General features: G+C 32.4%; 3 protein-coding genes across 5 annotated transcripts in view; 2 read left to right on the top strand and 1 right to left on the bottom strand.

Moving 5' to 3' along the window:
• Positions 1-348: 348 nt before the first annotated feature.
• On the bottom strand, positions 349-5,514 carry LOC113392647 (integrator complex subunit 14). Its single transcript, XM_026629176.2, has 10 exons — positions 5,229-5,514; positions 4,994-5,148; positions 4,587-4,722; positions 4,172-4,284; positions 3,728-3,920; positions 3,173-3,273; positions 2,849-2,944; positions 2,179-2,365; positions 1,147-1,295; positions 349-589 (listed from the first exon to the last, which is right to left on the bottom strand). Exons 1-10 carry the CDS (start codon positions 5,413-5,415, stop codon positions 353-355), a joined length of 1,554 nt encoding a protein of 517 aa, XP_026484961.1. The 5' UTR covers positions 5,416-5,514; the 3' UTR covers positions 349-352.
• A 1,974-nt stretch (positions 5,515-7,488) lies between these two features.
• Positions 7,489-8,773, top strand: LOC113392593 (uncharacterized). Its single transcript, XM_026629091.2, has 2 exons — positions 7,489-7,917; positions 8,270-8,773. Exons 1-2 carry the CDS (start codon positions 7,514-7,516, stop codon positions 8,733-8,735), a joined length of 870 nt encoding a protein of 289 aa, XP_026484876.2. The 5' UTR covers positions 7,489-7,513; the 3' UTR covers positions 8,736-8,773.
• A 16,044-nt stretch (positions 8,774-24,817) lies between these two features.
• The window catches only part of LOC113392685 (diuretic hormone 45), a 54,264-nt gene continuing 53,286 nt past the window's right edge, over positions 24,818-25,795 (top strand). For all 3 annotated transcript variants that reach the window (XM_026629227.2, XM_026629228.2, XM_064221019.1), the window contains exon 1: positions 24,818-25,021. The gene's annotated coding sequence lies outside the window, so the exon portion shown is untranslated. The remainder of the gene's footprint in view (positions 25,022-25,795) is intronic.

The raw sequence follows: 25,795 nt of genomic DNA, 5'->3' as shown, positions 1-25,795 counted from the left end.
AGATTTGTAAAATAAATTAATAAGATATTAGTCGTTTCGCACGATATTTTCAATATTAGTAATTAATAGGATTGATAAACAGGATAAAGTATAATAAAAAATAGTTTATCATAGAAGTATTTAATATAAAGGATTTTTGAGAGATTTAAGTTTAAAGTAAATCAACTATTGAAGAAAAATATCATAAGTTCAATGTATTAGAAATATATTTAATTGTTTTTATAAGCCAATTTATTTAAAATAATTAATCAAACAAATATGTTTTTTTAAAAATATGTGTGTTTTAGGCTAGAATAAACTTATCGTTCGTTTTTAGTATACAATACATTTAATATTTTTGTTAATTCATAATTTAATGAGACATAGACGTAACAGTAAAATTTGTAGCAAGTGGTTGAAGTGTGTGTTTTATATCAAGCGCTGTCCTTGGATCTCGTAACGCGGCTGCGGCATGAGCCAGTTGTAGCGCACATTCTGGTGGCGCGCTTGTCGGGAGTGCGGTGCATTCCCGCTCCAGTGCGCTTCCCACGCATGTGAGAAGTTCAGCGAAGCCAAGGGATATAGCTGCACGGCGTAATCGGTTCAGTTCCTGGATATCATTGTTTTTTTTTTAATATCACAACTTATTGATAACGTGGCGTGGTCAAAGTCGCCCAGTTATATATTTTAAATGAGGCTATACATATAAAATGAACTTCTAATACAGGAAATCCGATCAAAGACAAATGTGGTATTCAACTTTTTTTTTGGGGAAAACACTTGCATATATGCATAATATAGGAACATAATATCATAACTCTGAATGTTGGTGCAATGGCAATGTAATGGATGGTTATTAATTCTTATAGCGCCAATGTCTCCGGTTGGTAGTGATCACTTACCATAAGGTGGGTCATTAGCTCGTTCGCCTATCTAATAAAAATTGAAATCTAATTGAAAATTTTATTATTTCCAAGATAAGTTTGATGAAAACTAGTGACAGTGATATATAAATAAAATTAATAACAAGATAATTTTAAAAATATTGACCAATATTAGTTTTAGCAGTTGACTTAAGTTGAAATTTATTTATTTATTTTCTGTGAGCAGAATAAAATAATCTTTGCCTCTGTATAAAAATAAAATCATTTTCATTGAATTATTTACCTTGTAAAGATGTTGGGTTTTGTCCGGCAACTTCCTAGCGTGTCTCAGTACTTTCTGCACGTCGGCGAGAAGCGCATGCGGGCGCGCCCACGCGCAGCCCGAGCCGCCCCCGCTGTACGAGCGCCACGAGCGCACCGGGAACGTGTCCGCTGAGAAAATAGTAACATATAATAAAATTGTAACTGAAAAACAAATCCAAATTGAATGAAGTGAGGGCATTATGGTCTTAGCCTAAAACACAGAGCCTTATTTCTTAACGATTTATATTTAGCCGAAACTATACTTTTAATTTTTCTAAGAGGTAAATAAAATTGCGGACTGATAAAGAACGAAGTAACTAAATGGATTTCTATTTTTAAGCATCTTCTCTGCTAAAATTCGGAATCGAATTATTATGTATTTTCTTCTAAAATTGCACACTTCGAAAATGTATCTTTATACTTTATATTATTGCAGTACAAGTTTTTATTTGTAAATCCCATAACAAAATGAGATTGCGATGTGTCACACGAGCTTAGAAACTTGATTTGGTTAAATTGTTGGTAATGTTTTATAAACTATGGTAGTTACGCCATAAATATATTCATTCATTTAATCCTCTAATATGGCAAGATAATTTAAAATAATATATAGAGTAAAAGATATTTGACTTTGCTTATCTGTGGAAGAAAAATCTTCTACAATCCCCAAGAATTAATTAAAGGTGGAAGAAACGTATAAAAAAATTTTTGCAAAAAGTGTAAGGGATATATCACACTGGTGATTTCCGATAGAGTTGAAAGCGAACATTTAGCCCGTCTGTGAGAGCCGAGAGACATGCGTTTTGGATATTTACTAACGGAACGGATTTGGACGAGTTTTATAGTTTTTTAGAAAATGCAAAAAATTAAAACAAAAGAAGACAGCGACAAATTTGAGAGGATTAATTATTTACAAATGTTGTTTTCTTTTAACAGCCGAAGTATGAACTAGCGTTCCCTGTCGAGGCTTAAATCGAAAACGGTGCACGGACAATTATAACAAAAGTCCTACTAGAAGTAGTGTTTTCCTCGACAGGCCCCAATTGGTCTAGTGGTCCGAGCCAGGGTGCGGCCGAAGCTCCAGGTCTGAGGATGCTCAGTAATAAGCATGATCGTCGAGCCCTCGATACTTCGCACCAAGCTGATAGTGTGCCCCACCAGTCCGATCCAAGCTGGACTATCGCAGACATGCCTTCTACCTAATTAAGAGTATAAATTGGTGATAAATTAAAAAATTCGAATATTATAATAATATATATAAAATTACGTATGTCAAGCTATTGGCTAATAACTCAGCTATATAAACTACTAAGAGTTTATGATTAATATATCTTTATTTATACCACAAGACTATTCCATTTAACTATTTATACCTACTTTATTTTTTTTCCAAACTTTCAATGATACTTTCATTGACGTTCAAAATGCCATGTCTTCGCAAATCCATAATGATATATCATAGATTTTTCAATCTGCCGACCAATAATATCGCGTCAATTTGATGTCAAATGTTGTTTATTTGGCGTTTATCACCACTCGGTTGAAATAGACTATAGTTAAAAAAAAATAACTACCGTTTTTCTTGCCTCGTTTTTTTAAAATCAGACGTGATTATAAGTATAACAGCCTACTTAAAATAAAGAATATTAAATTTGAAGACAAAAATATATTTACAGCATTACCTTTAGTGCTCCATGTAACAGAACGCAGAAATTGGAAACCTTACTGGGGTCAGAGGAGTCGTCCTCTGTTGACGTTCCTTCTGTGCTGCTCCCTTCCTGTGAAAAAAATTAAATTAATAATAAGGTTTTTTTATGATTTCACATCTGCAATCTGATTGCAAATCTGAGCCCTCAACAACTCAATTAACCAGGGTTTACCTAAAAGTATTTCAGTATATATTTTCTTAAATTATTTATTTATTTATTAACAACTTGTGTTCTTACTTGATAAAATTTTAAAATGATTGACTGACATTGGGTATCCCAGGATGAACATTCACGTACCTTTGTAGGTGTTTTAGAACCATAATTTTCACGAGGTGTTGTGTTGCTACCAATTTGAGCTTGAGGTATGACGAGGTGTTTGCTAATCGCTATTGGTGTGCCTTTGAAAAAAAAAAATTCAAACAATGTTTTATATTTAGATATGTTTTACACTTAATAGTCGCTTGAGAAAGATGGCACTATGCACCGACGACCTGGAGAGGAACACTGTCGATAGCGTAATAAATATGATCTACTTGAAAATTACAATTTGAAAAACAGACATACTTCTTTGTATGTCCTTTAAATAACGATTTAAAAATGTTATTTTTTATTTTTATGTAATAGGTAGGCGGACAGGCAAATTGGCCACCTGATGATAAGTGGTCACCACCACCCATAAACATTGACGATGTAAGAAATAAAAACCATCCCCTAAATTACACCAATACACCACCAAGCTTGGGAGCTAAGATGTTATGTCAGTTTTGCCTTGTTCCTGTTTGTCAAGTTTATACCTCTGGGCGAAATCTTTTGATTCTGTGGAAAAAAAACAATAATGTTTTTATTACTTACCTAAGTCTTGTTGTTGTAAGAATCCAATTACGTGTAGTTGACTGGATAATGTGTAACTTGCAGATAAACCCTCGTGGGAAGCAGGTTGTGGAGCTGGAAAGAGTTGCACTCTTGTTTCGAGTTGTCCACACTTAAGAGTACACCAAAACTCTTGATAATGCTGTTCACATAGACGAGTCATAGCTGCTACTACCTTAAGATTTATAATAAAATTACTTCAAAAATATATAAAAATAAATACATATAAATTATATATTTTCAGAAAACCACATAGTGTATCATAGTTAGTAGTATTTGCTCACATATAGGTGGAAAGTTGTATAAAATTGTTGTAAATGCCTTTAATGGTGTATCACACTCTACTAGTCCACTATAGTTGTTTTTTATTTTTTAATAGATGTTTTTAATATGAATGAATAAACAAATATTACATTGTATACTTACTCCAGGAACGTTTAGCTGATCAGGAGAATAGATAGCACCACGGGTTATGTTGCCATTGGAATTATTTGATGAATTACACGCAAGATCAACAATTTTCTGATAAAGTGGCATTGCTAGAAAAAAAAAAACAAAGAGATGGATTTTAAGAATTATCAATACAATTAAATCATTATCATCAATATTTTATTTTAATATGCATTAGAAATTAATTTTCAACATTAGTTGCAATGTCTGTTTAAACTGTTTTACAAAATTAATCCAATACCTAGTTTATAGATTAATTAACTATAGATCTCTTAACTTTTAAGTTATATTAAGAATTTAAGGTTTTTTAACAAATTTAACCAATAATAGTTTTCGATAATAAATTCATACTAATATTTAAATTAAAAAAGCATATCTTATATTTTAATACCATGTTGCAAACTTGAATCATGAGGAGATACTATTGGTAATACATGTATCTTTCCAGGGTATGTTGGTGGTAGAGGAAGGGCCTGGATTATGCGATTTCTGCCAATTGCACCCACTCCACTACTACCATCCGTAATCTACAAAGAATTTTTTTATGAAATTAAAATCTAATTTATAATATATATAATTAAATATAATCTGACACTTATAAAAAAAAATAATTGAGCTATTGAGTGTATAATAAGGGCCAATAATATGTTATTTATCACTGTATCTTACCAAAACATTATAATTAAGCATTTCAATGAATTGAAGAATAAAGGTTTAAATAATGTATTAAAAAGGGGCATTGTAACTATAGATAATAGTCAGTCATACAAAATAGTAGTGTATTATTAATATTAGTACCAAAATTATCTGAACTGGTGTTTGGTAGCCCCATTCATTTAGAATCAGCTGATTAACGCCATGAAGAGCTGTTTCTATACATGTCTTGTCTCCATCATCCAAAAGAGGTAATTTTACCCTTATGTTATCAAATTCACGTGTAAAAGGAACCGCAACTGCAACATTTTTTGTAATTTTTTTACCTGTATCTAATGAATATCGATAGAAAGTTTTCTAAGGGATTTTATATGAATACCTTCGTAAACTGAAGAGAAGGTGACTAATGTGACATATTCCAATTTAGCGTGTATGCATAGATAGTCTAGAAACGTGTTTATAGCTGCTGTAGCTAACGTAAATCGAGTGTGGGTTTCTGTCGTGTCCGTCGTCGGCACTGGCCGGGACATAGACAGGGAAACATCTAATAAAATTACAGTAGGCATAACAAAAGCCCTAATTGTTCATTTAAAACTAATAACTATAATAAGTATTGTATTCTAATAACATATCGTGAGATCGTGTATACGTGTATACTTTTACAATACGAATAGGTAGTTAAACAACGAAATTGCAATTATTTACTTTTCCTAAATAGTTTCAAATAATTGACATAAATCTAGTCTGACAATGACAGCAGTGATGCCCACTCGTACACAATGTTTCCCCTAAAAGCAACTTAAAATTTTCTCTAAATGTCGATTAAAAACCCGAAAGTTTTTGTTGTAGGTACCCTGTTTGAGAAATTTAATTATAATAAAATTAAACAGTTTTCACTTTTTATTTCTTAAATTTTCCTCAAATTTACTAAACTTTTCTTTGTATAATTTTCTTACTTCTTTGTCTATTTTCTTTTCCATTCCATTATTTCATTCCATTCCATTTCCATTTATTTAGATTTTTCTGCTTTTGTCAATTTTTTCCCCAAAAATCCCCCTAAATAAATGTCACCATAAAAAGCTCCTTAACATCCTCATTCTCCCTAAATATAGAGATAAAACACCCCAATTGACATCACTGAACGACGGACATGACTAAGATGTTATACAATGACTGTCTTCAGTTGTGAAACTTGCCATTAAAAAATTTTCATTTACACCATTCTGAACTGTTAAATATTACACATGGTTTCAAATGTTTGTATATAATTTCTTTCTAATTCCATACATTTATAAATTTATAAAATAGTATATTTTATAGAATATATTAATGAATACTTATATGAGTGTATTAATATATATAATAATAAATAAACGTACATTTTATTAATTAATAAAGCTTGTTAGTGATTTTTTTAAATTAATTATTGTATTACCTTATAAGTAATTACATGCTGTACAATGAGGAGTCAGCAAAAGTTCTAGTAGAGAAGGCGCTTGCTCGTCTATATCTGGTATCCTGGTGGGCTGATGTAACAGTTGGGTTAAGTCATATACGCCAATACCGTGCAGGAAACAGCTCTTGCGCAACATCTGCCGACTGAGATAGACAAACAGTCGATTTGTTTCCAACTCACCATTGTGGGATCTGACGAAGCACACATAGACTCGATTCTGATAAACCAAGTCCAAACGTACCACAAACAGCGAGAAGCAGCGCATTCGGTGACAACCGACTTCCATCCTGACGAACAAGCACGCTCCAACTTTCGCTTTGAAGGGCTCTTCAAACATATAGCCGGGATATCTGAGGTAACTGGTATGGACAGGACGCAGTATTTGTGTTTCCGTAAGAAACAACATTCCCGCCGTGCTGTCTCAAGATGATGGTGGACAGCGTTGAGGTTAGCGTGGATTCCACGGATGTTAGTGAACTCGACATCAAACAAAGTATTTGTGGTGTGGGTGTGCACCGCTGAAAGATCTTTCTTGATGATGCGCTACCATAATTTCTAAGTGAAGGAGGCGTGAAGCGAGCGACGCTTTGCCACGACAGAGATGGTCGAAGCACAGAGATGTGTTGCTCCAAAAACCTGCCGAAAGGTAAAGTACAGTGATCCGTCAAACGGTAGGGGCCCTGAAACCCCTGGAAGTGACCGCCGGGACCCCTCCTTCCTGTCACCAACCGGCACAACGGTCCACACCGATATTACGGGGCATGGTGAGGCAGCCTCACGAGCTGGTTATGCGCGCTTTGGCCCCTGTACTGTACCCGAACGAGTCCAGTCACATGTATTGCATATGTGGGGGAAATCATATTGACCTCCGCTGGTAATATATATCAATAATATATATAATATCAGTATAACAAAATTGTAACGATATTTATTGAAAAGAAAATTTATTAATAATAATGTAAGCTTAGCTAATGTTTTTTTTAAACTGTAGAAGTATAAGTACGTAATTAAACATTAAAAATGTATTTTTAAAATAACTAATTCAAATCTGTAAATACTCATATTGTAAAATGTGCAGTAGGGAGAGATAAATATATTTACTAAAGAAAACATACAGTCAATTATTAATTTATAAGCCTACTTGAATATTCACAATGAAAATACGTTGATGTTTAAATTTATGATTAACGTTTCATGTAAGTTTTAAAATGGAAAATAATTTTGAAAACAATAAAGTCAACACAGACTTGGAAAAAGAAGAGTATAATTTTAATTTTAATTTTGTAAACGAACCATGGGATGACCGTTCAAACAGAAGTAAAATTGGAATAGTTTCATTGCTCGTTACCATATTTATATCCACGATGGCTCTTGTAATTAATAACTTAATTATGCATTATAGAGGATTTGATTCAAATATATTCTATAGTAATGTTGAAATAGATTGTAATTTGGTTAAAGTAGACGACTACCCGTATGCTGCACGAATTCATTCGGTCTCGTCAAATGAAGTGATATGTATAGGCGCAGTCGTATCTTCTTCTTCGATATTAGCAAATGAATTATGCATAAAATTAGGTCCTATACGGTTACGTCTGGGAAATCCTAGTCAGTAAGTTGAAGGAAATAATTTTGTATTGTTATTGTTTAAATAAATTCTATCTATATTTACAAAATCGTTTGTCCTGACTGACTATCAACGACAGTCTAGAGAGGTGAAATGGTTGGAACTTCGGTTAATTTTATAAGTTTAGCTTCCGCTTAACTAGAATTTCTGGAACTTTCAACGCCAGGCTTTAACCCGCTCAAGGATAACAGATATTCTATAAATTTTAGCCGCAAGAAATCGGCACAGTACCGTGGTTGTTGAGGAGCTTTTTATTTATTTTATATCACAAGTGCTCAAAATAAATGTTACAGACAATTGATATACCGAAGATATAATTAATTTTAATTTTTTTCAGGCCGAGATGTAAAAAAGGCTTTTCTGTTGACACCGTGGATCCTATTCCTCATGAAGGCGTGATTACAAAAAGTTTGGTACTTTTAAGCAGTTTTGAAAATATGAGAGATTGTATCAAAAAAATTAAAGTTAGTGGTAAAGTAGATTTGAAAAGACAGTTTTATATAATTGGAAGACCCTTTCGCGGCGAAAGAACATTACCATTACAAATTGCTAGATCCATTGCAGATAATTACACCAATGGTGAATATTTACTCAATTTTAACAAGAACAAAACAATATGTGTGCAAACTATTGGGAAATGTCCAGTACGAGCTGGAGACTTACTCATACAGAAGGGTCGATTACTAGGTCTAGCGTCTACTAGCGTACATAGAAGAGAAAAAACGAACATTGCATGTTTTGCTGACTTGAGTATTGTTAATAATGAATTAAAGGCATTCGATGTGGAGGTTGACAGTAATTAATCTCAAATGGTTTGAAGTCGAGGAGTTCTTTAAAAAGTATATTTATTATAACGTATATTAAAAGAAAATGGAAGATATTTCAAACATCTACAACTAATCTTTTATTTGGGTTTACCTTTTTACAAAACATAATACAATTTATTAATTACTATTATTAAAACTCATTAATTAACTTAGGGTAGGTAAGATAATGAGTACTAATAAAAAGAGGAAAGTGAGGCTCACGATAGAGCATTGTAGAGAAGAGTCCAAAGAACAATTGTAGCCATTTGAAGCGTTTATTGCAAAATGTTCACATGCTTTATTATTGAAAACCCGTACAGTTTCATAATAAATTTACAAATAAGTTAAGGCATTACTTTTGAGTTGTTAAATGGTTCGAATTTATACGATGGAACATGCGACAAGTTGTACGTCGCATTATCCTTACAGAACCAAGATCTATTTCTTCTGGAGCCGTAAGTCCTTCCCAATCTTTGGTAAAGAAATATATTCCAAGTACTATTAAGAACGTCATTAGTGTATAAGTAATCAAATTATTATTTTCTGGCGTTATCTTTCTTAGACTCTGTGTGTCTAAAAATATCTTAATTTTCGACTTTAAATTACGTGATTTTGAGGACATTATCTGAAAATATAGTCACGATATAGTATATTATAATTATTTTTGTCTTAGGTTCAATGGTGTATATACACAATATATTATTTATTGTACTTTATATAAGGACAGAAATAATTTACATAAAACTATTTAATATAAATGCAAGAGTTTATGTCCATTTAATTTTTATTTCTTTATTTACTTTACTTACATGGTTTGCGTCAAATTAAACGCATTCGTTATTGGCGAAAATATAACCCATTAACTACTTGTCACATGCGCGATTGGACGTCACACGGCTGTCGCGGCTGATTTTCCAGTGCTGGTGATCGGTGGTCTGCTAAAAGTCGGCTTCTGAAACGATCTGGCGCACACAATTAAAATGTTAATTTATCGTAGTTGCCCGTCACCACAATCATAAAGCTATCTTCTTTATGATGGAAAACATTGTAATCCGAAAAGACAAAATAATTTCGAAATTTTCTCTTCGTCACCTTTCCTGTCTTTTATTTTTTCATTAGTGCTGTAGTCCTAAATACGAAAAAATATTCAGGACAGCATTTTGTCTTTTATTTTTAATTAACGCGTTAATATATGTGTATGATTTAATTGAATAAATCCATAAAAAAGATAACTTTTTATTTAGGGTGCTTCTTCTTAGCCATTATTGTTTATAATGTGATGTCATTACCGCAATGACGAAGGTTGGCTTAAAATTGCCATATGATAAATTTAAATACACTGTAGAAATTATATAAAACACAAAAAAGTATTCACTTCACATAAATATTCATAACGAAGTTGAAAGATTTTCTAGTAACTTTCTCTGTTCAAAGAGATTTTGATTATTTTATATTTTAATTATATTTGCATATAATTATTTATTTATATAGATTCCTTATTAAGAACAACATCTTTAATTTCATTTAAAACTAAAATAATAGTATAATTAAGTAGGTGGTTGGACTTTGTCCGCTGGGTGGGTAACCTTTATCATGTATTCTATGTGCAAGCACTAATACTTAGTATTTTTGTGTTCTGGCTTGAAGGGAGAAGGAGTCAGTGTAACACTGTAAGTGTAACAGAAAAAAGGGAAGGGAAGAAATCTCATTTCCCAAGATTGCATTGCATTGGTTATTTAAGAAATAATTAAAATTTCATACGACGCCAACGTCTATGGGCAGTGGTGGGCCAGGTGGTCTAGTTGCACGTCCGACTACAGATGCCAAAGCAAAAGCAAAAGCACACACAATGTTAGTTTTTTTTATATTTAATTTTGTTTGAACATTGAAGCGGATACATATGATTACAGCAGGTATATGTAGCTTTTTTTAAATAAGTAAATGTTTAAAACTAAAAAGTGACTACATAAAAATCGCGTACTGGGGATGATGTGATTGTACGTTTATAAAAAGTCATTTATTTGTAACGTTATGTACCCTTCGACCGTTTTTGGAGAAATTCATATTTCTTAAAGAAGATTCGGTAGTTTTTAGGAAAATTTCCATTAAACATTGAGAGACAACGACCAAATATAAAAAGTAGTCATGACATAAAGAAAATTAATTCTTTGAATTATTTCAAATTAATAGCCGAACAGTCGTCGATAAAAAAATATTAATTGCTGCCTTATTAATTGCCTCGTAAATATTTCAAGGAGACAAGTAATATTTTAAGGTGTAGGTCTTGTCCTTACTTTCATAAAACAAGTGTTTAACATAATGTAACTGGGGTGATATTGAAACTCCTTGATTTATTTTATAATATTTATTACATTCATTAATGCGTTACGTACTTATATTTCATTTCAAATTCACGCATAAAAAAAAAAGTCTTTCCATATAGTTTTCTGAAGGGTCGGATTTTCATGTTTTCTTCTTATATATATTTTTAGTATAATTTGTGTAAAAGTTATTGCAAATAAAAAATAGTTCGAGCTACATATACCTATATGAATATCATATTATATTATGTATATATTATTATCGCACTAAGACTCAAAAGGCTCGTTTGGAACTTAATTACTTTTTATTATTCTATTTAATTTAAGAGCCGAGATTGTCCAGTGGTTAGAACGCGTGCATCTTAACCGACGATTGTGGGTTCAAACCCAGGCAAGCATCACTGAGTTTTCATGTGCTTAATTTGTGTTTATAATTCATCTCGTGCTCAGCCGTGAAGGAAAACATCGAAAGGAAACCTGCGTGTGTCTAATTTCAACGAAATTCTGCCACATGTATATCTACCAACCCGCATTGGAGCAGCGTGGTGAAATATGCTCCAAAACCTTGTCCTCAAAAAGGAGAGGAGGCCTTAGCCCAGCAGTAGGAAATTTACAGGCTGTTAATGCAATTTAATTAAATAGAACATTACAAAATTCTCTGACTCTTCAATATTCTGGAATATTCTTCCGCTAAACACATATTTCTTACAGTGTCAATGCCGGGTTGAGGCCACTGACTATATGGACTATATGGTCCATTCGATAGTACGCCTACCGTTCTGTCGTATGGACCACCATATTTTACTTCATAAAAAAATTAAGTATGAAACATGTAAATGTAATAGTATTGACGTCATTGATAAGAATAGAAGTTGCTCATATTCTCTATAACTAGACAAGAGCTGATGATCTTCAAATAGCTAAACAGATTTTCTTTGACTATACTCCCATTCAAGTCATCTATTATCCACAAAAACAAAATAAAAATCGGTTCCTTCGCTTAGGAGCTATGATACCGTGGCATGTGGCCATTAGCATGTGTGTGTGTGTTTAAATTTATTCATAAAATATTTAAATTATGTCTTAGTGTACGTAAGACAATGAACAAAGACGGCAAAAATAAAATACAAATTAGTTTATTTATAATAATAATGTTACATATTAATAGCGTAAGCCGATTTTTGTCCTAGTGATTTTGAGACGAATCGCTCCATATAAAAAATCGGTTATAGTCTCATTTTGAAGAGCTCCAACCGTAGATGTGGCGAAAATTAAAGAGGATTCTTGATTGGAATTTACTGAATTGTTACGATTTAACAAATAATTAATTTTAGAGAGCAGAAATAAAATACTGGCCGTTTAGAGAGCGGTTCTATGGCTGTATAAGAAAAAAATTAAAACCTAAACATTCTAACTGAACGAATGTAGTATAGATCTGATATTAAAAATTTAATTTAAAAGAAGTTTCATCATTATGGCGCTAAGATGAGTGACTTCAACTTCAAATCAAAACCTCTCATAGGTTGTGAACTTCCTAAAAATAATTTGAATAAACGCGAAGTTTTGCGGTTGACCCACTAATTATCGTTTATTATTAAATTGTATAGTAAACGATAATTTAACGTGGATCGGCGTGCTTTCTCGAATGAACACTATATTTTAAAAAATCAGCATCCAATACACAAGCGATCCAATTTTATTTGCACCTGTGACCTATACAGAATACAGTTTCTTCCAAATCAGCTTAGCCTTCAAGTAGTCGGTGTACAAATATAAAAAAAAATAAAAAAAAAACGAGTTAACCATAAACATTTATAAACATAGCCCCGTACTTTTTCTCGGTTCAAATATAAGTTACTTATTCCTTTTTATTGTTCGATTCATCATAGGATATAAAACAATTGAAAGTCAATTGTACATTATTGATTGCACAAATTGATACTACAAGTAAGAAATGGATTGTACCACGAGTGGCTTCACGAGTCACAGAGATAGCGAAGCCGATGAGTGGTTCTAATTAAGTCCTAGAGTAGAGAATTAATAAATATGGTAATATTAATAAATCTACTTATATAGTTATATCGTGGATTATTTGATAATTCAAATTTTCGCTAAAACTGGGGGGAAACCGAGTTATGTGGGATTCCTACTGCGTTGGCCGTCCTCGGCACGGATTGGAGCTGCGACATTGTGTCGGTATAACGCATCCGCGGCCCCTCCCGTGCAATGCTGCACTCCTGAGTCGTTCGCGAAAACCCTAGGGCAACTCTATCGACAAAACTACTAATTAATTAATGAATTTTTACTGAAAAAGCTGCAAAAAATAAAGCTTAACTAAGTGGGCGTTTTTAATTATTTTAGATTCAATTCCAATTCAGCAAAATACGGCAATTCTTTTCATCCAGTGGGCATGGAAATTTTAGTCAATTTTATATTCCTTTCTCGCTTGCACTTATCTCATCACTATCATTTTGCGACTTTACTACGTCTCGCTTTCGTTAGGTCAGCTAGAGGCGGGCGAAAGTGGTACCAAAATTCTGTTGTCTCTATGGTATAAAATATAAAGCGCATAATATGAACTAGTAATTGAGATGAACCAAGAATAGATCTCTACGGAACCCCACTTTAATTGCAGCCCAGATTTCCACGAGATCGGCCGTTTTCTTCAAGTAATGTATTGATCATCTGGCGAGAAACAAACCTGCCTCCATGGGTAGGATGCAAAGAAGGACCGCATCCCATCCCAATCTGCTGCCTTGTAGTGCCACAGGTCGTGAGTACAGCGCAACCGGCACTGAACTCCGGACGAGACAGTGGTCCGACGAGCCCAGAGCGGGATCGACGATAACATGGTAGCCATCTGGATGGGAAGTCAGCAGAAGGTCCAACAGGGAAGGTGTATGATCCTCCACGTCTGGTATTCGCGTTGGCGAGGTGACCAGTTGTGTCAAATCATATGCTAAAGCGAAGTCGACAACAGATCTACCCGCATGATCGGTAGTGCGCGATCTAAGCCATTCGACATGGTGGGTATTTAAATCGCCAAGAATTACGATCTCTGCGGATGGGATCTGCTGCAGCACGGAATCTGTAGCCATTTGGACGTGCTCAACCAGTCGGTCGGTGTCGGCATTACCGCTATGGGACCTATAAAGGCATGCGTAGATTCGCGGATGGTCGTCGCAGTCTACACGCAACCAGATAATCGATAGGTCCTGCCCTTCAAGGCTGCCGAGGCGTCGAGAACAGATATCATCTCTGACGTACACGCACACCCCAGGTCGTGGTACAAAGGAATGTTCCAATTTGTACCCGGGGTAAGAGAGAAAAGTCGTATCGGCAGGAGAGGATATCTGGGTCTCGGTAAGAAAGAGCAAGGCCGGCTTCGCCATCTCAAGGTGAAAGTGAACGGCGTTCAAGTTGGAGTTGAGTCCCCTTATGTTGCAGAAGTCCACAGTGAGGGTGGTAGGGGTTGCCTTATGACGCCTGCTCCGCTTGCCCAGAACAGTGGCGAGCGCAAAATTGACCTCCCCAGAATTCGGAGGGCAGCCTGGGCATCCCTGCTCAGGTGGTGTACGTCCTGAGCATGGATGCCCAGAGAAGGATTCTCCACCGCAGTCGCTGATGGTACCCTCCCGGGGTAATAAAACCAAATTCTGCACAACCATTATGTTTTGGGGGAGGGGGATCGGGCCTCCGGGACTCTCACATACCGGACGAAACGTGGTAGCATAGCTACCACTTTACGCCGATTTTAAGTGAGAAAGTGGTATTTCCCCGGGCGTGCTGGCCCATTCGGCTGCAACCCGAAGGTATGCAGAGTGGCACTACCACTTAACTGTAAATGATTTAAATAAAGATTTATTCAATTTAGCTTATAGTTTCTCCAATTAGAACATCAGAAAAAAGCATTGTTGTAGTAAATCCTTTTTTAAATGATATTTTTTTTATTTTTGACAAGACGTGTTGGTCCTGAATGAATTGCAGCAACAGCAAAATTCAATTTAAAATGTAAAAACCGGCAATTGTAAAATACTAGTTTTTACCAGCAGTTTTACACCGTGTCTTTTCGGGTCCATAAACGATTTCACTGCAGTGATGACGTCAATCCCTTTTGCTTTGTGAAAGACTAACTAATAAACATAATTAACATTAAAGCATAAATCACTAGATACAATATGTACCTAAGTAATTGTTATGACGTCCATATGCGTATACTGTCATAGAAGTGTTAAACGATTGATATGGATTGTTATCAATTTCTTGTCTAATTATAATAATGCATTGTATGACTAATTACAGACTGGACAAATCAAATGAGGCACCTGATTGATACACGTCATAGAAATAAGCACATGACGCGTTTGCATCAGTGACGTGCATTCTATCGTGATATGAATGTACGAGTACATAAGCACTATTGCTTCATATCCGACGTTATCTACAATAGGTATAAAATTAGGATGTAGATCCGATTCTAGGTTTTATCTTTACTTATGACACAGTGGAATAAATGAAGAACACAGTTTAAGATCTGTGCAAGTACCATTTAGTTTTCATGTAATGAATTTGTTAATGATTAATCTCGATGGAAAACAACGTGTTGTAGCCTGGATTACATTCTGCTATATTATATGTATCTACCAACCCACATTGGAGCAGCGTGGTTGAATAAGTTCCTAACTTTTTGATGAATGCCAGAAGGGGCCTTTTCAGAGTTCTGAGATATCAATGGGCTGCTTGAACCTTTTTATTTTAAGAATTTTAAGCGACCAATATTGCCACAGTCAGTATGGGGTTGTAAGTTTTAGGATATATATTTTTTTTTAAATTGTTAAAGGTGTTAGTTCTTTCTGTCGGAACAATTTACAAAAATAACTGATTTATTCGTTTAAATACAATCCGGTTATAATAATAATTAATGTCATTAAATTCTCTAGACTGTTTAAAATCGAGCTCGTCCTTTTTTCCGGTTGGCTGTTTTCGATAATTGTCGTTTGTCTTTTGGATCAATTTGTTTTGTGTTTAACGCTTGAAGATTTTTATGGAATTATTTATAAAACTGACGGTAAAACTCTTTGTTTGAAATAATACTCTACTCAGATTTCAAACATTCTAAAAACCATAACATTAGTTAAGGAAATTATTATTTTTACTCTGTTTTTGTTGAATTGCTTTTGATGACAGAATTGAGTCATAATTAACGAAATCGTAATAAATGTATGCTATTATATAAAATACCCTTTTCTCCGTCCGTACGCAATCAGTGTACCCATTGTTAATACATCACTAAACCACACGACTCGTACATTTTTTCTTATGCATTTCTTCAAACATCTTAACTTGCCTATTCAAAGATCGCAGAATTTTCTATAGAAGTTTTCGATATATACACATCTTCCTACAAAAAATTGTTTATATGTTAAACTTTTGCTAATGTGTCCTCAAACATCTGATATTTAACAAAGTATACCAACTAGCCCAGTCAAATTAGATGAAAAACGGGGTAGACCAAAATATCGACTGTCAGTAACTGCCTCCTAAAGATTTACGGAGGAAAATTACTACTTATAATTTTTTCGATGTCAAATACTAATTCAACAGGTCTATCGAGTCTAGTATGCCTACTGTGATATTACATAATATGAAAGTTTTTAATCGATCGATTTAATAGTATTAGTAGAATCTTCAAATAAATATACAAAAAATGTTTCTTTATGAGGACGGCTTTAAGTGATTTTAAAATGAAGATATATATTTTTTATAACAATTATAAGAAAATATTATTATTATTAAATATTATTTTTTATACATTATTGATTTAAATCTTTATAGATTTGACGTTACAATACCTTGTAATTTCAAATCTGTAAAGATCATATACTAATACAATATGATAATATGTTTTAAGCAATATGTTAATTATTTTCTACAATTTTTAAAACTATTATTTTCCCAAGAAAAGCTGAAAAAATTTCCTAGGGTAAATAATTTTACGTAATCGAAACATTTAAACGTAAAAAAATATATATAGACAATGTAACTTATATTTTCACTTCTAAAACTTCTTCGAAGCGTACATTAAGCCATAGTTTTATTATTTACTCAAAAAGTCCCCGCAGGTCACAATGTGTTTAAAAATTGCAAAGAAAGACATATCAAAGATATATCAAAGCACGGTCACGTAATAATTTGGCGAAGGTAATATTAAATTATTTATATCGTGCAACTCCATCATGCATTGTGACACGTTCGCGAGTTCGTCGCCCATGTTTGAGACCTTGGAGGTTCAATGTCGATATCGTTAATCGATATTTTGCCTAGTTGCTACTTTAAACTAAAAATAAGCTTCCGAACGCGGTTTATTGCACGTACTTACCATTTATTGAAGACTAATACGCGACTAACATCTCGCATCGTAAGTATTTATTGCTTAACATATTTCTATCGTAGTACCTAAGTAAAAATATTTCTGTATAAAATTTAGATAATTAAATATTTTTTTTAAGTATTTTATGTTAATATTTAAATTATTACTTTAGAACGGAAACAACCCTTAAAATACCGTTAACATAAATAAAACAGTTTAAGTAATCCATATACAAAATTAACTTTATAATTAACATTTAAAACAAATACACATTTTATACAGCTTCCTTTACAAAAAGGACTATGAATTATATATTTAAATATGAATCGCTTAGGAAAATAAAAAAAAGCTTTTGTCTTAAGAAAAACCCCACTAAATTTAAATAATATAAATATCATTAGGATTTTTACGCTTTTTTTGTAAATAATGTACATTAAAACTCATTTAAAGGCAGGAAAAGATAAATAGACTTTCGATCCCGCGAGGATAAAAGTTGAAATTATGTTTCAGAGATAATATTATTTGTTTATATGCGTTAATAATATTTATTATATCGGTGTACCCGTTTGTTATCATTAGATGAAGAATTTAATAGGTATTTGTTGGTGACGCGCGGACATTGACAATCAACACGGACAATCAGTGATAATCATTGTATGTGCACAAGAAGTAAGAATAAGCTTATAACGCCAAGTTTCCGACTCCGCAAAGTCAATAAATCATTCTTGCGCCAAGGTATTCGTTTGTATAATAAAATTCCGCAGACATTTTTAACTTTGCCGTTTCATAGATTCAAGTCAATTGTAAAAAATATATTGGTATTATTCGATACAAGATTATATAGATGATAAAAAAGCGTGGAGTTAATGCTTGTTGACTTCCAGGCAGGAGACATAACATACATATGTAATTGTATTTAACTGACATGACTGTATTTTTAGATGTTAAAAAGAGTTACTACTGAGTTTCTTGCCGGTTCTTCTCGGTAGAATCTACATTCCGAACCGGTGGTAGGTTTACTTAAAGTAGTTTGTTAAATGACGATTCAAAAGTGCTTTTAAAAGCCTACTTGGATAAAGTTTATTTTGATTTTGACTTATCTTTGGTGTAGCATTCCAGAATACTATATAAAAAACGTACAAATTGTGGCTTCAAGTGCCAACTGATAGAAATACGAGAAAACTTGGTTCAAAGTTGGGAGAAGGGTCTCGAAGTATTCTTTATCTATCTGAAATAACTTGTTGTAATTCTGTTTGTTTCGCTTAAAATAACTATATTCTGCATATTATCTTATCGCTATCGAATAGGTTATTTATGTTAGAACAAAAATTGGGATTTGCAGCAAATTAAATTGGTAAATATTTGATCTATTTACGAAAATGTCTGCCGTGATTATATTTCATTAAAAAATTGTAAATATACCTACGATGATCAGGTGACAGTTGATACTTTTTAGTATATAATGACGTATGACATAATTACATGGCGGCTTCTATTTCATGCTATTGTTTAAAAAACTGGTAACTTTGTATTGAATTTTACAATTTATTTTATTATTGTATGAGCTAATACTTTTTCATACTGCTTTTTACCTTAGTAATATCAATAATAAATTTGAGACTTTTTCTCATATAGAGTAGAATACCCTATTAAAGTATAAACTGTGATCGTAATTTGTTCTAACATTCTAAAAAGTCCCTCATAATTTTATAATATTTAGATTAATGAGAATTTTATCTACATAACATAATACACAAAGCCATTCCACTGCGAATAGAATATTATATTATAGAATTTCTTACATACTCTTGTTAAACAAAAACATATCCATGTATATATAATCGCAATAACAAAATGTATTCAGGTATTCTATTCTTATGTTTTAGAACACGAGACGAATAACAAGTATTTCTCACAAGTCAATAATGTGCTTATTCTTTTAACTTGCTGTTAGTCGCAGCATCAGACGTATCTTAAATTTACTGAAGAACTATTCTGCAAAACAGAAACTCGAAACTCAGGATAATAAGCAAATCCTGAAACTAGCGCGTACAAACAAACAAATTAACTCTTCAGCTTTATATATAGTCTATACTTATAAATGAATATTATACAGTATTCATATGATCAAAATGTATTTTTTTCCAAAGATCCGAAATAATCATTATTATGTACATTATTGGCTGAATATATTTATATTATAATATATTTTTATAATATAAAGAGATCGATCATAGAATATAGCATAGCAGATAATATACAATTTAAACCGAAGATTACAAATCCGGGGAAGCACCGCTTACTTTTCATGTCCTTAATTTGTTTTTGTAATTAATATCGTGCCTGAGGCTTGAAGGAAAACATCGTAAGTATTCATCACATAAACCGCACGGCAACCTGGCGAAATAAGCTCAAAAACTTCACTAACAGAAGTATTAGCCCAGCTGTGGGGTATAAACGGGTTATTGTGTTATATTATTTTACAATAAAACTTATTACGTAAAGTGCGCACGGGAACAAATACCCAAGTATGAATTTTACAGAGACATAACGACAGTACAGGTGCTATTAAGTAAAATACTTAATTAGATAAATAAATCTCATGTAATTTCTTTGTTAAGTTTATGAACATTTCAATTTGCACGAGTGCTGTTTGAGAGCTGGTTGTAAACTGTAAAGATTTTACTGTTTTCAGTACGATGTATACCTTGGAAGCTTTATCTTGTCGACGCGCAGAGAAAAACAATTACATATTCAAAGTCTTTGATGTGACGTTTCATATCAAGATTTTTTTAATTTCAGGGACAACTATTTTATTATTGCACTAAATACTTATAATTTATTTTTTGATCAACTCAAAATTCACATGAAAAATTGACAATATCGAATACCAATGAAATTGAAATGGAACGATCTTGGAGATTTTCAAATTGAAATTCAAAATAATTATTCAAAGAAGAACCATTCTACTCTTATTGATTATCAACATCTACCACCGGCTTATAGATAATCAGTGGATTTTAGGAACGAATTTCTATTACGCGCCTTACAGTAGAGTGTAAATTTAGTTATTGCCATTTAATTATTTTCAAACGTTGTTAAACGTATCTGGTTATTAATAAGTAATATATAGCGAAAGGAACTCTGTTCCAACTGAATGTCCTACATAACCATTCATTTGTTTTTGTTTTTATATTAAAATCGGTTCACATAAACAAAGAAACTAGATCCTCAACCTTTTTTGAAGTCGGTTAAAAACTTATCATCAACTAAGTTTATACGCAAGCACAATTATATGAAATATCTAACGTCATTACTACGGTTCAAAGGATTTGTTGAATCTTCCACCATTGCCAATGTCGGCTAAGGCCATAACTTACCATTAGGGCTTATTTGCGTAACAGACTTGATTCTTATCATACAAGATTTTCATAACAATATTGTAGAATGTATCATTATATTACATTATATTTACCATAGCAAAAACTACACCAAACGTGTTTGTTCAATTATATATTCGAATGTATCTCTGTATGTCTGATTTTTTATCTCATAATATAAACCGATGGATCGAACGTAATGAAATTTGACATTGATGCTGCGTCGTGCGTGTGGCATTTATTAGGACATAGTCATGTAAAGGGGGATGGACAAAGATTGACGTGGACATTTTGGAAACGGCTATATGTTATAATATTTAAAAGATTTATATTATTTATCGTTTTAAATATTTTCACAATGTGATTTGTTTATTTATTATTATTCTACATTTTTCTATGTATTTTTCTGGGCTATAAATAAGTAAGGATCGTGGTTCTGACAGAACGAATGATATTTTTCAATGAATATGTTTCCATTGTAAAGAATGTCGGTCGGTTTAAACGCAGCCATCTTATACAAGGCGTAATAAGAATTGCTTACTATTTATAAATGACATCTTATAAAAGCGATGGTAGACCTTTTTGAAGACCCGCCTAAGTGGACGATGATGATTATTTCCTTCAAACCGATTTCACCTACGGTGGCAATTCTCAAGTGCGCTGGATGTTTTATAGTGCACAAGTCTTTACGCAAGGTAATGTATTCTCATAATCAGATTGGACGGTATATCCGACACCACTGTTAAGAGTCTTAGTACCAAGCTTTATGTGCTTTTAGAGGTACGGGACTATAAACACTTCAATCTCTATACTGCTTAGTGCCGGATTCAACCGTAGCTCCTCCCCTGGGTACTTTAAAAAATGCTGCCCTATTATCGAAATTTTGCATGAAGTGTATAAGTTTAAACACGAACTTTTTAAATGAATTAAATTACTTCCTTATATTGGAAATATTTATATATTTTTAATTATTAATATTTCGAAAGTTAAGAAGAGCGATTAAGAAGATAACGCTTAGAATTTCTTTTCTCATCTTTACAATTTTACCCTGCCCTACCTCCGAGTGCATCCAAAGCTGTTCCTGCTACTGAAAAAATTTTGATCAGAGAAACCAACTAGTTTTGCATTAATTATGTAAGGAGTAGAGTTAGGACCACTTATAATAAGGTGTTTCAAATGCTTGGTTTCCAATTTTAAGGAAACCAGGCATTTGACTCCTTAGAGTTACATGTATTATTATAACTAATGAGTTATTGCCTTGTTTAACTACATAAATATATATTAATATAATTACACTATATACTGATTGTTACTGCAGAGTTACCTTGTGTAAACTCTACTCTAATAAAGCCTTCTAGTGTACTATCAAATATAATAAATAAATATAATAAATAATAAAACTTATCAAAGACAAATAAATTTAGACCTAGATATTTTTTTCCTACTTTTTACAATTTTTTTATATATTCCTTAAATTACTCAATATGCCTACGTCACTATTTGTTATAGTTTTTTTTTTTTAGTATTAAAAAAGTTTTAACTAAATTTAACCAAATAAAATAAACACAAGGAAAAAGTTATTCATACTAATAAATCAGAAGACTATTTTTTTAATGCCTGTAATACAGATACATAATGAATATACAAAAAACTTATGCCAGAAGAACCGGCGCGTTTCGAAGCACGTTCAGTATATAATGTTATTATATAAGTACCTGGGATGTTATGGAGCTCCGTAACTGTTACAGAAATTATCGGATATCCGAAATAAAAATCTATCCGTAACCGTAACCGATAAAAAATATATTATTAATTTGTTTTTTGTATATGTTATACTTAAAGAGAGTAGTTAATTGTATTTCAAAGCTATTAATTTTTTTGTGTGGTTATACTTAATAATTAATAGTCTATAAATAAGTGAAATTAATACGTTGTAATTTTTTCTTTTAAAATTTCTAAATAATTTTATATCCGTAACCGAAAGTATAAGAAACAATCGGATAATCCGAAATAATTTCGTATCTGACACCGATAAAATATTATTCACATATCCGTATCCATATCCAGATCCAAAATGATATCTCCATAACATCCCTAATAAGTAGCTGACCTGCGTAGTTTCATCCGCTGTAAATTTAGTTGAATTTAAGCTATTAAAGTGACAGGCGTGTATTTTCTGTTCTTCTTAGAAGTTATTGTTAATGAAAAACTGAATTAATAGTTAAAGACGTTATTAAAACGTATAGGAATAAGACCTACTTTCTATCATGATAGCTATAAATGTATGCAAGTCACAAAATGAACTTACCCCTATAAAAATGTTTTATAGTTTCAGCTAAAAGTTAAGATATATCGAAGTTTTTAGCGATAAATTACTTAAATTGCGACTTATACCTTTTTAGTAAGTTCTAAAGGGCATAATAAATCATATTGGGTCCTGATAATCATGTATCAGAGTCAGTGCTTAATCACCAAGAAGAAAATTGTCAAAAAAATCATAGGTGCGGAAATAACATTTTAGAATTAATTCAAAAGGGTCTTCACTCTTAACTTTACACTTTGAAAATTACTTTAGCAACAACTAATATTATCCAAATAAAATATATGTGATTTAACATGGCAAAGTGGTTAAAATATTAAATCCGAACTATATTATAAATGATTTAAAGTATCACTACATAGTATAAAAGAATGTCTCTTCCCTCTGTCTGTCTGTCCCTATGTATGTATGTTTCGATCTTTAAAACTACGCAACGGATTTTGATGCGATTTTTTATTATATTGAGTAATTTAAGAGGAAGGATTATATGTATAATACATGCATAATATAGTAGAGAAACACTGACAATTATAGAGGTTACTAATGTGATGCCGTAAATAAACACTTTTATTTTGTGCTTACATTGCAAACACTGACTGAACCCTACGAGATAAATCAAAATAGTGTACTATTGTACACCTTAAAAAGGTATATAAAAAATGTCCGTACTGGTATATGTTTATCTCTTAGGTATAACCCACAATAACCATTTTTAAGATTCCGTAACCAAATGGCAAAAAACGGAACCGTTATAGATTCGTTATGTCTGTCTGTCCGTCCGTATGTCACAGCAACTTTTTTCCGAAACTATAAGAACTATACTGTTCAATCTTGGTAAGTAGATGTATTCTGTGAACCGCATTAAGATTTTCACACAAAAATAGAAAAAAACCGAATAGTTTGCGTTAGAGACACTTTCAAAATGGTAAAATGTGTGTCCCTCCCCCTGTAACTTCTAAAGTAAGAGAATGATAACACTAAAAATAATATATGATATACATTACCATGCAAACTTCCACCCAAAATTAGTTTGAACGAGATCTAGTAGGCAGTTTTTTTTAATACGTCATAAATCGAAAACCGTAATTTACCTTTCATTCGATCAACTCAAATATAAAAAAAAAAAAACATTTAATTTCATAAACATAAACCTTATTGCTGCTACGGAACCATTCATGGGCGAGTCCGACTCGCACTTGGCCGCTTTTTTTTATTCGTTACTTTTTACGAGAAATAATTGTGCATTGTGCATTGTGCATTTAATATAGTTCAATATCGCCCTTTACAGAATGTATTTTAAAATAATATTTTTGAAGACACTATGAATTTAAAAGCTTAGTGGTTTGTATTGTCTAATGACAAAAAACTCTGAACGTTGTATATAAAGAGATTCTGTAGTATATTTAGTATCAGGTGCTATATCTGTGCGAAGCCGGGATGAGTCGCTAATTAACTTTATAATATTTCATTTAGTAGGTATCTGTGACAATAAATTTAAAAGCCATATAAAGTCAACAATTAATACTGTAGATAGAACTGAAAAAATACAAATTAACATATTTAAATTGCAATTACGAAATGAAAATGACACGATGAGCGATGACGGTTGCGGAGGCGGTCATTGAGAGCATGTCATGAATGGTGCCGGCGCATGCGTGCGCTGCCCGCCTTCTTAGATATAAGCACGCCGCCCGTACCCAGTCCGCACAACTTTGGCGCGCCCAAACGTTTCGGAGAACTTGGCGACCGACCGCAGAACATCGCTGATCACGCACCTCGATTATTTTCCTCATACTTTTTCAGTGACTTGTGAATAAGTTGTCGTGTACTAAACTTTTATTTTAACTGATATAGACTTGCAATTCACATCGAAATTCGACATTTTAGACGAGGTAAGTGTACAATATATTTTTTAATTTCTTTTAACTTACATCTACGTCACAACATATTTTTTTAAATTATTTTTTACCTTTATAGCAAACGCTATAAATTTATTCTCAATGATAGTTAAAACAATTATTTTGAATGACGTTTAACATAATTAAATGTTCTTGTTCTCTTGGCAAACTTAATTTATAAATAAGCTGTTAAGTAGTACCTACAAATAAAACAGCAATAAACAATTTGATTTGATCCGAATACAATAAAAAAAATCGTTCAAAAATATTACTGGAGTGTTAATTTGCTCGATTTTTTTTTAGACAATAATTTAAAAAATATTTTAACCGAATCTCTAATTTGTGATATTCTTAAATATATTATTTACAGCAAATTGTAAATATATATATTTTTTAAACAGCTATTCAAGGTCAAAACATTTGTAACATTTCAAAGAGCTAAACACTTCCTGCTAGGCTCCGATGTTCCAATTTGACGGATCTCTAATTACTAGGCTTGGGAAGAGTATTCCATTAACTTTTCTCGTTACGTTCGTTAAAGTATTTTATGGGTAACTGGGATTTTTAAGCTATTTTTCATAACTTTTTTGTCATTAATACATTTCAATATATAAAACATATTATCGTGATATCGAATAAGCTAGAACAATAATAATAGACAATACAGAACGTATACATTGTATTCCCTAGGCTAACGGATATAAGCCTACAGGTACACCGCACTATATTTCTATGGTATTAAAAAATAAAAAGCTTATAACTTTTTAT

The sequence above is a fragment of the Vanessa tameamea genome, chromosome 5, assembly GCF_037043105.1.
Source record: "Vanessa tameamea isolate UH-Manoa-2023 chromosome 5, ilVanTame1 primary haplotype, whole genome shotgun sequence".
NCBI lineage: Eukaryota > Metazoa > Arthropoda > Insecta > Lepidoptera > Nymphalidae > Vanessa > Vanessa tameamea.
Note: the sequence above shows the minus strand (reverse complement) of the source record. Positions and strands in the feature narration are given on the sequence as shown.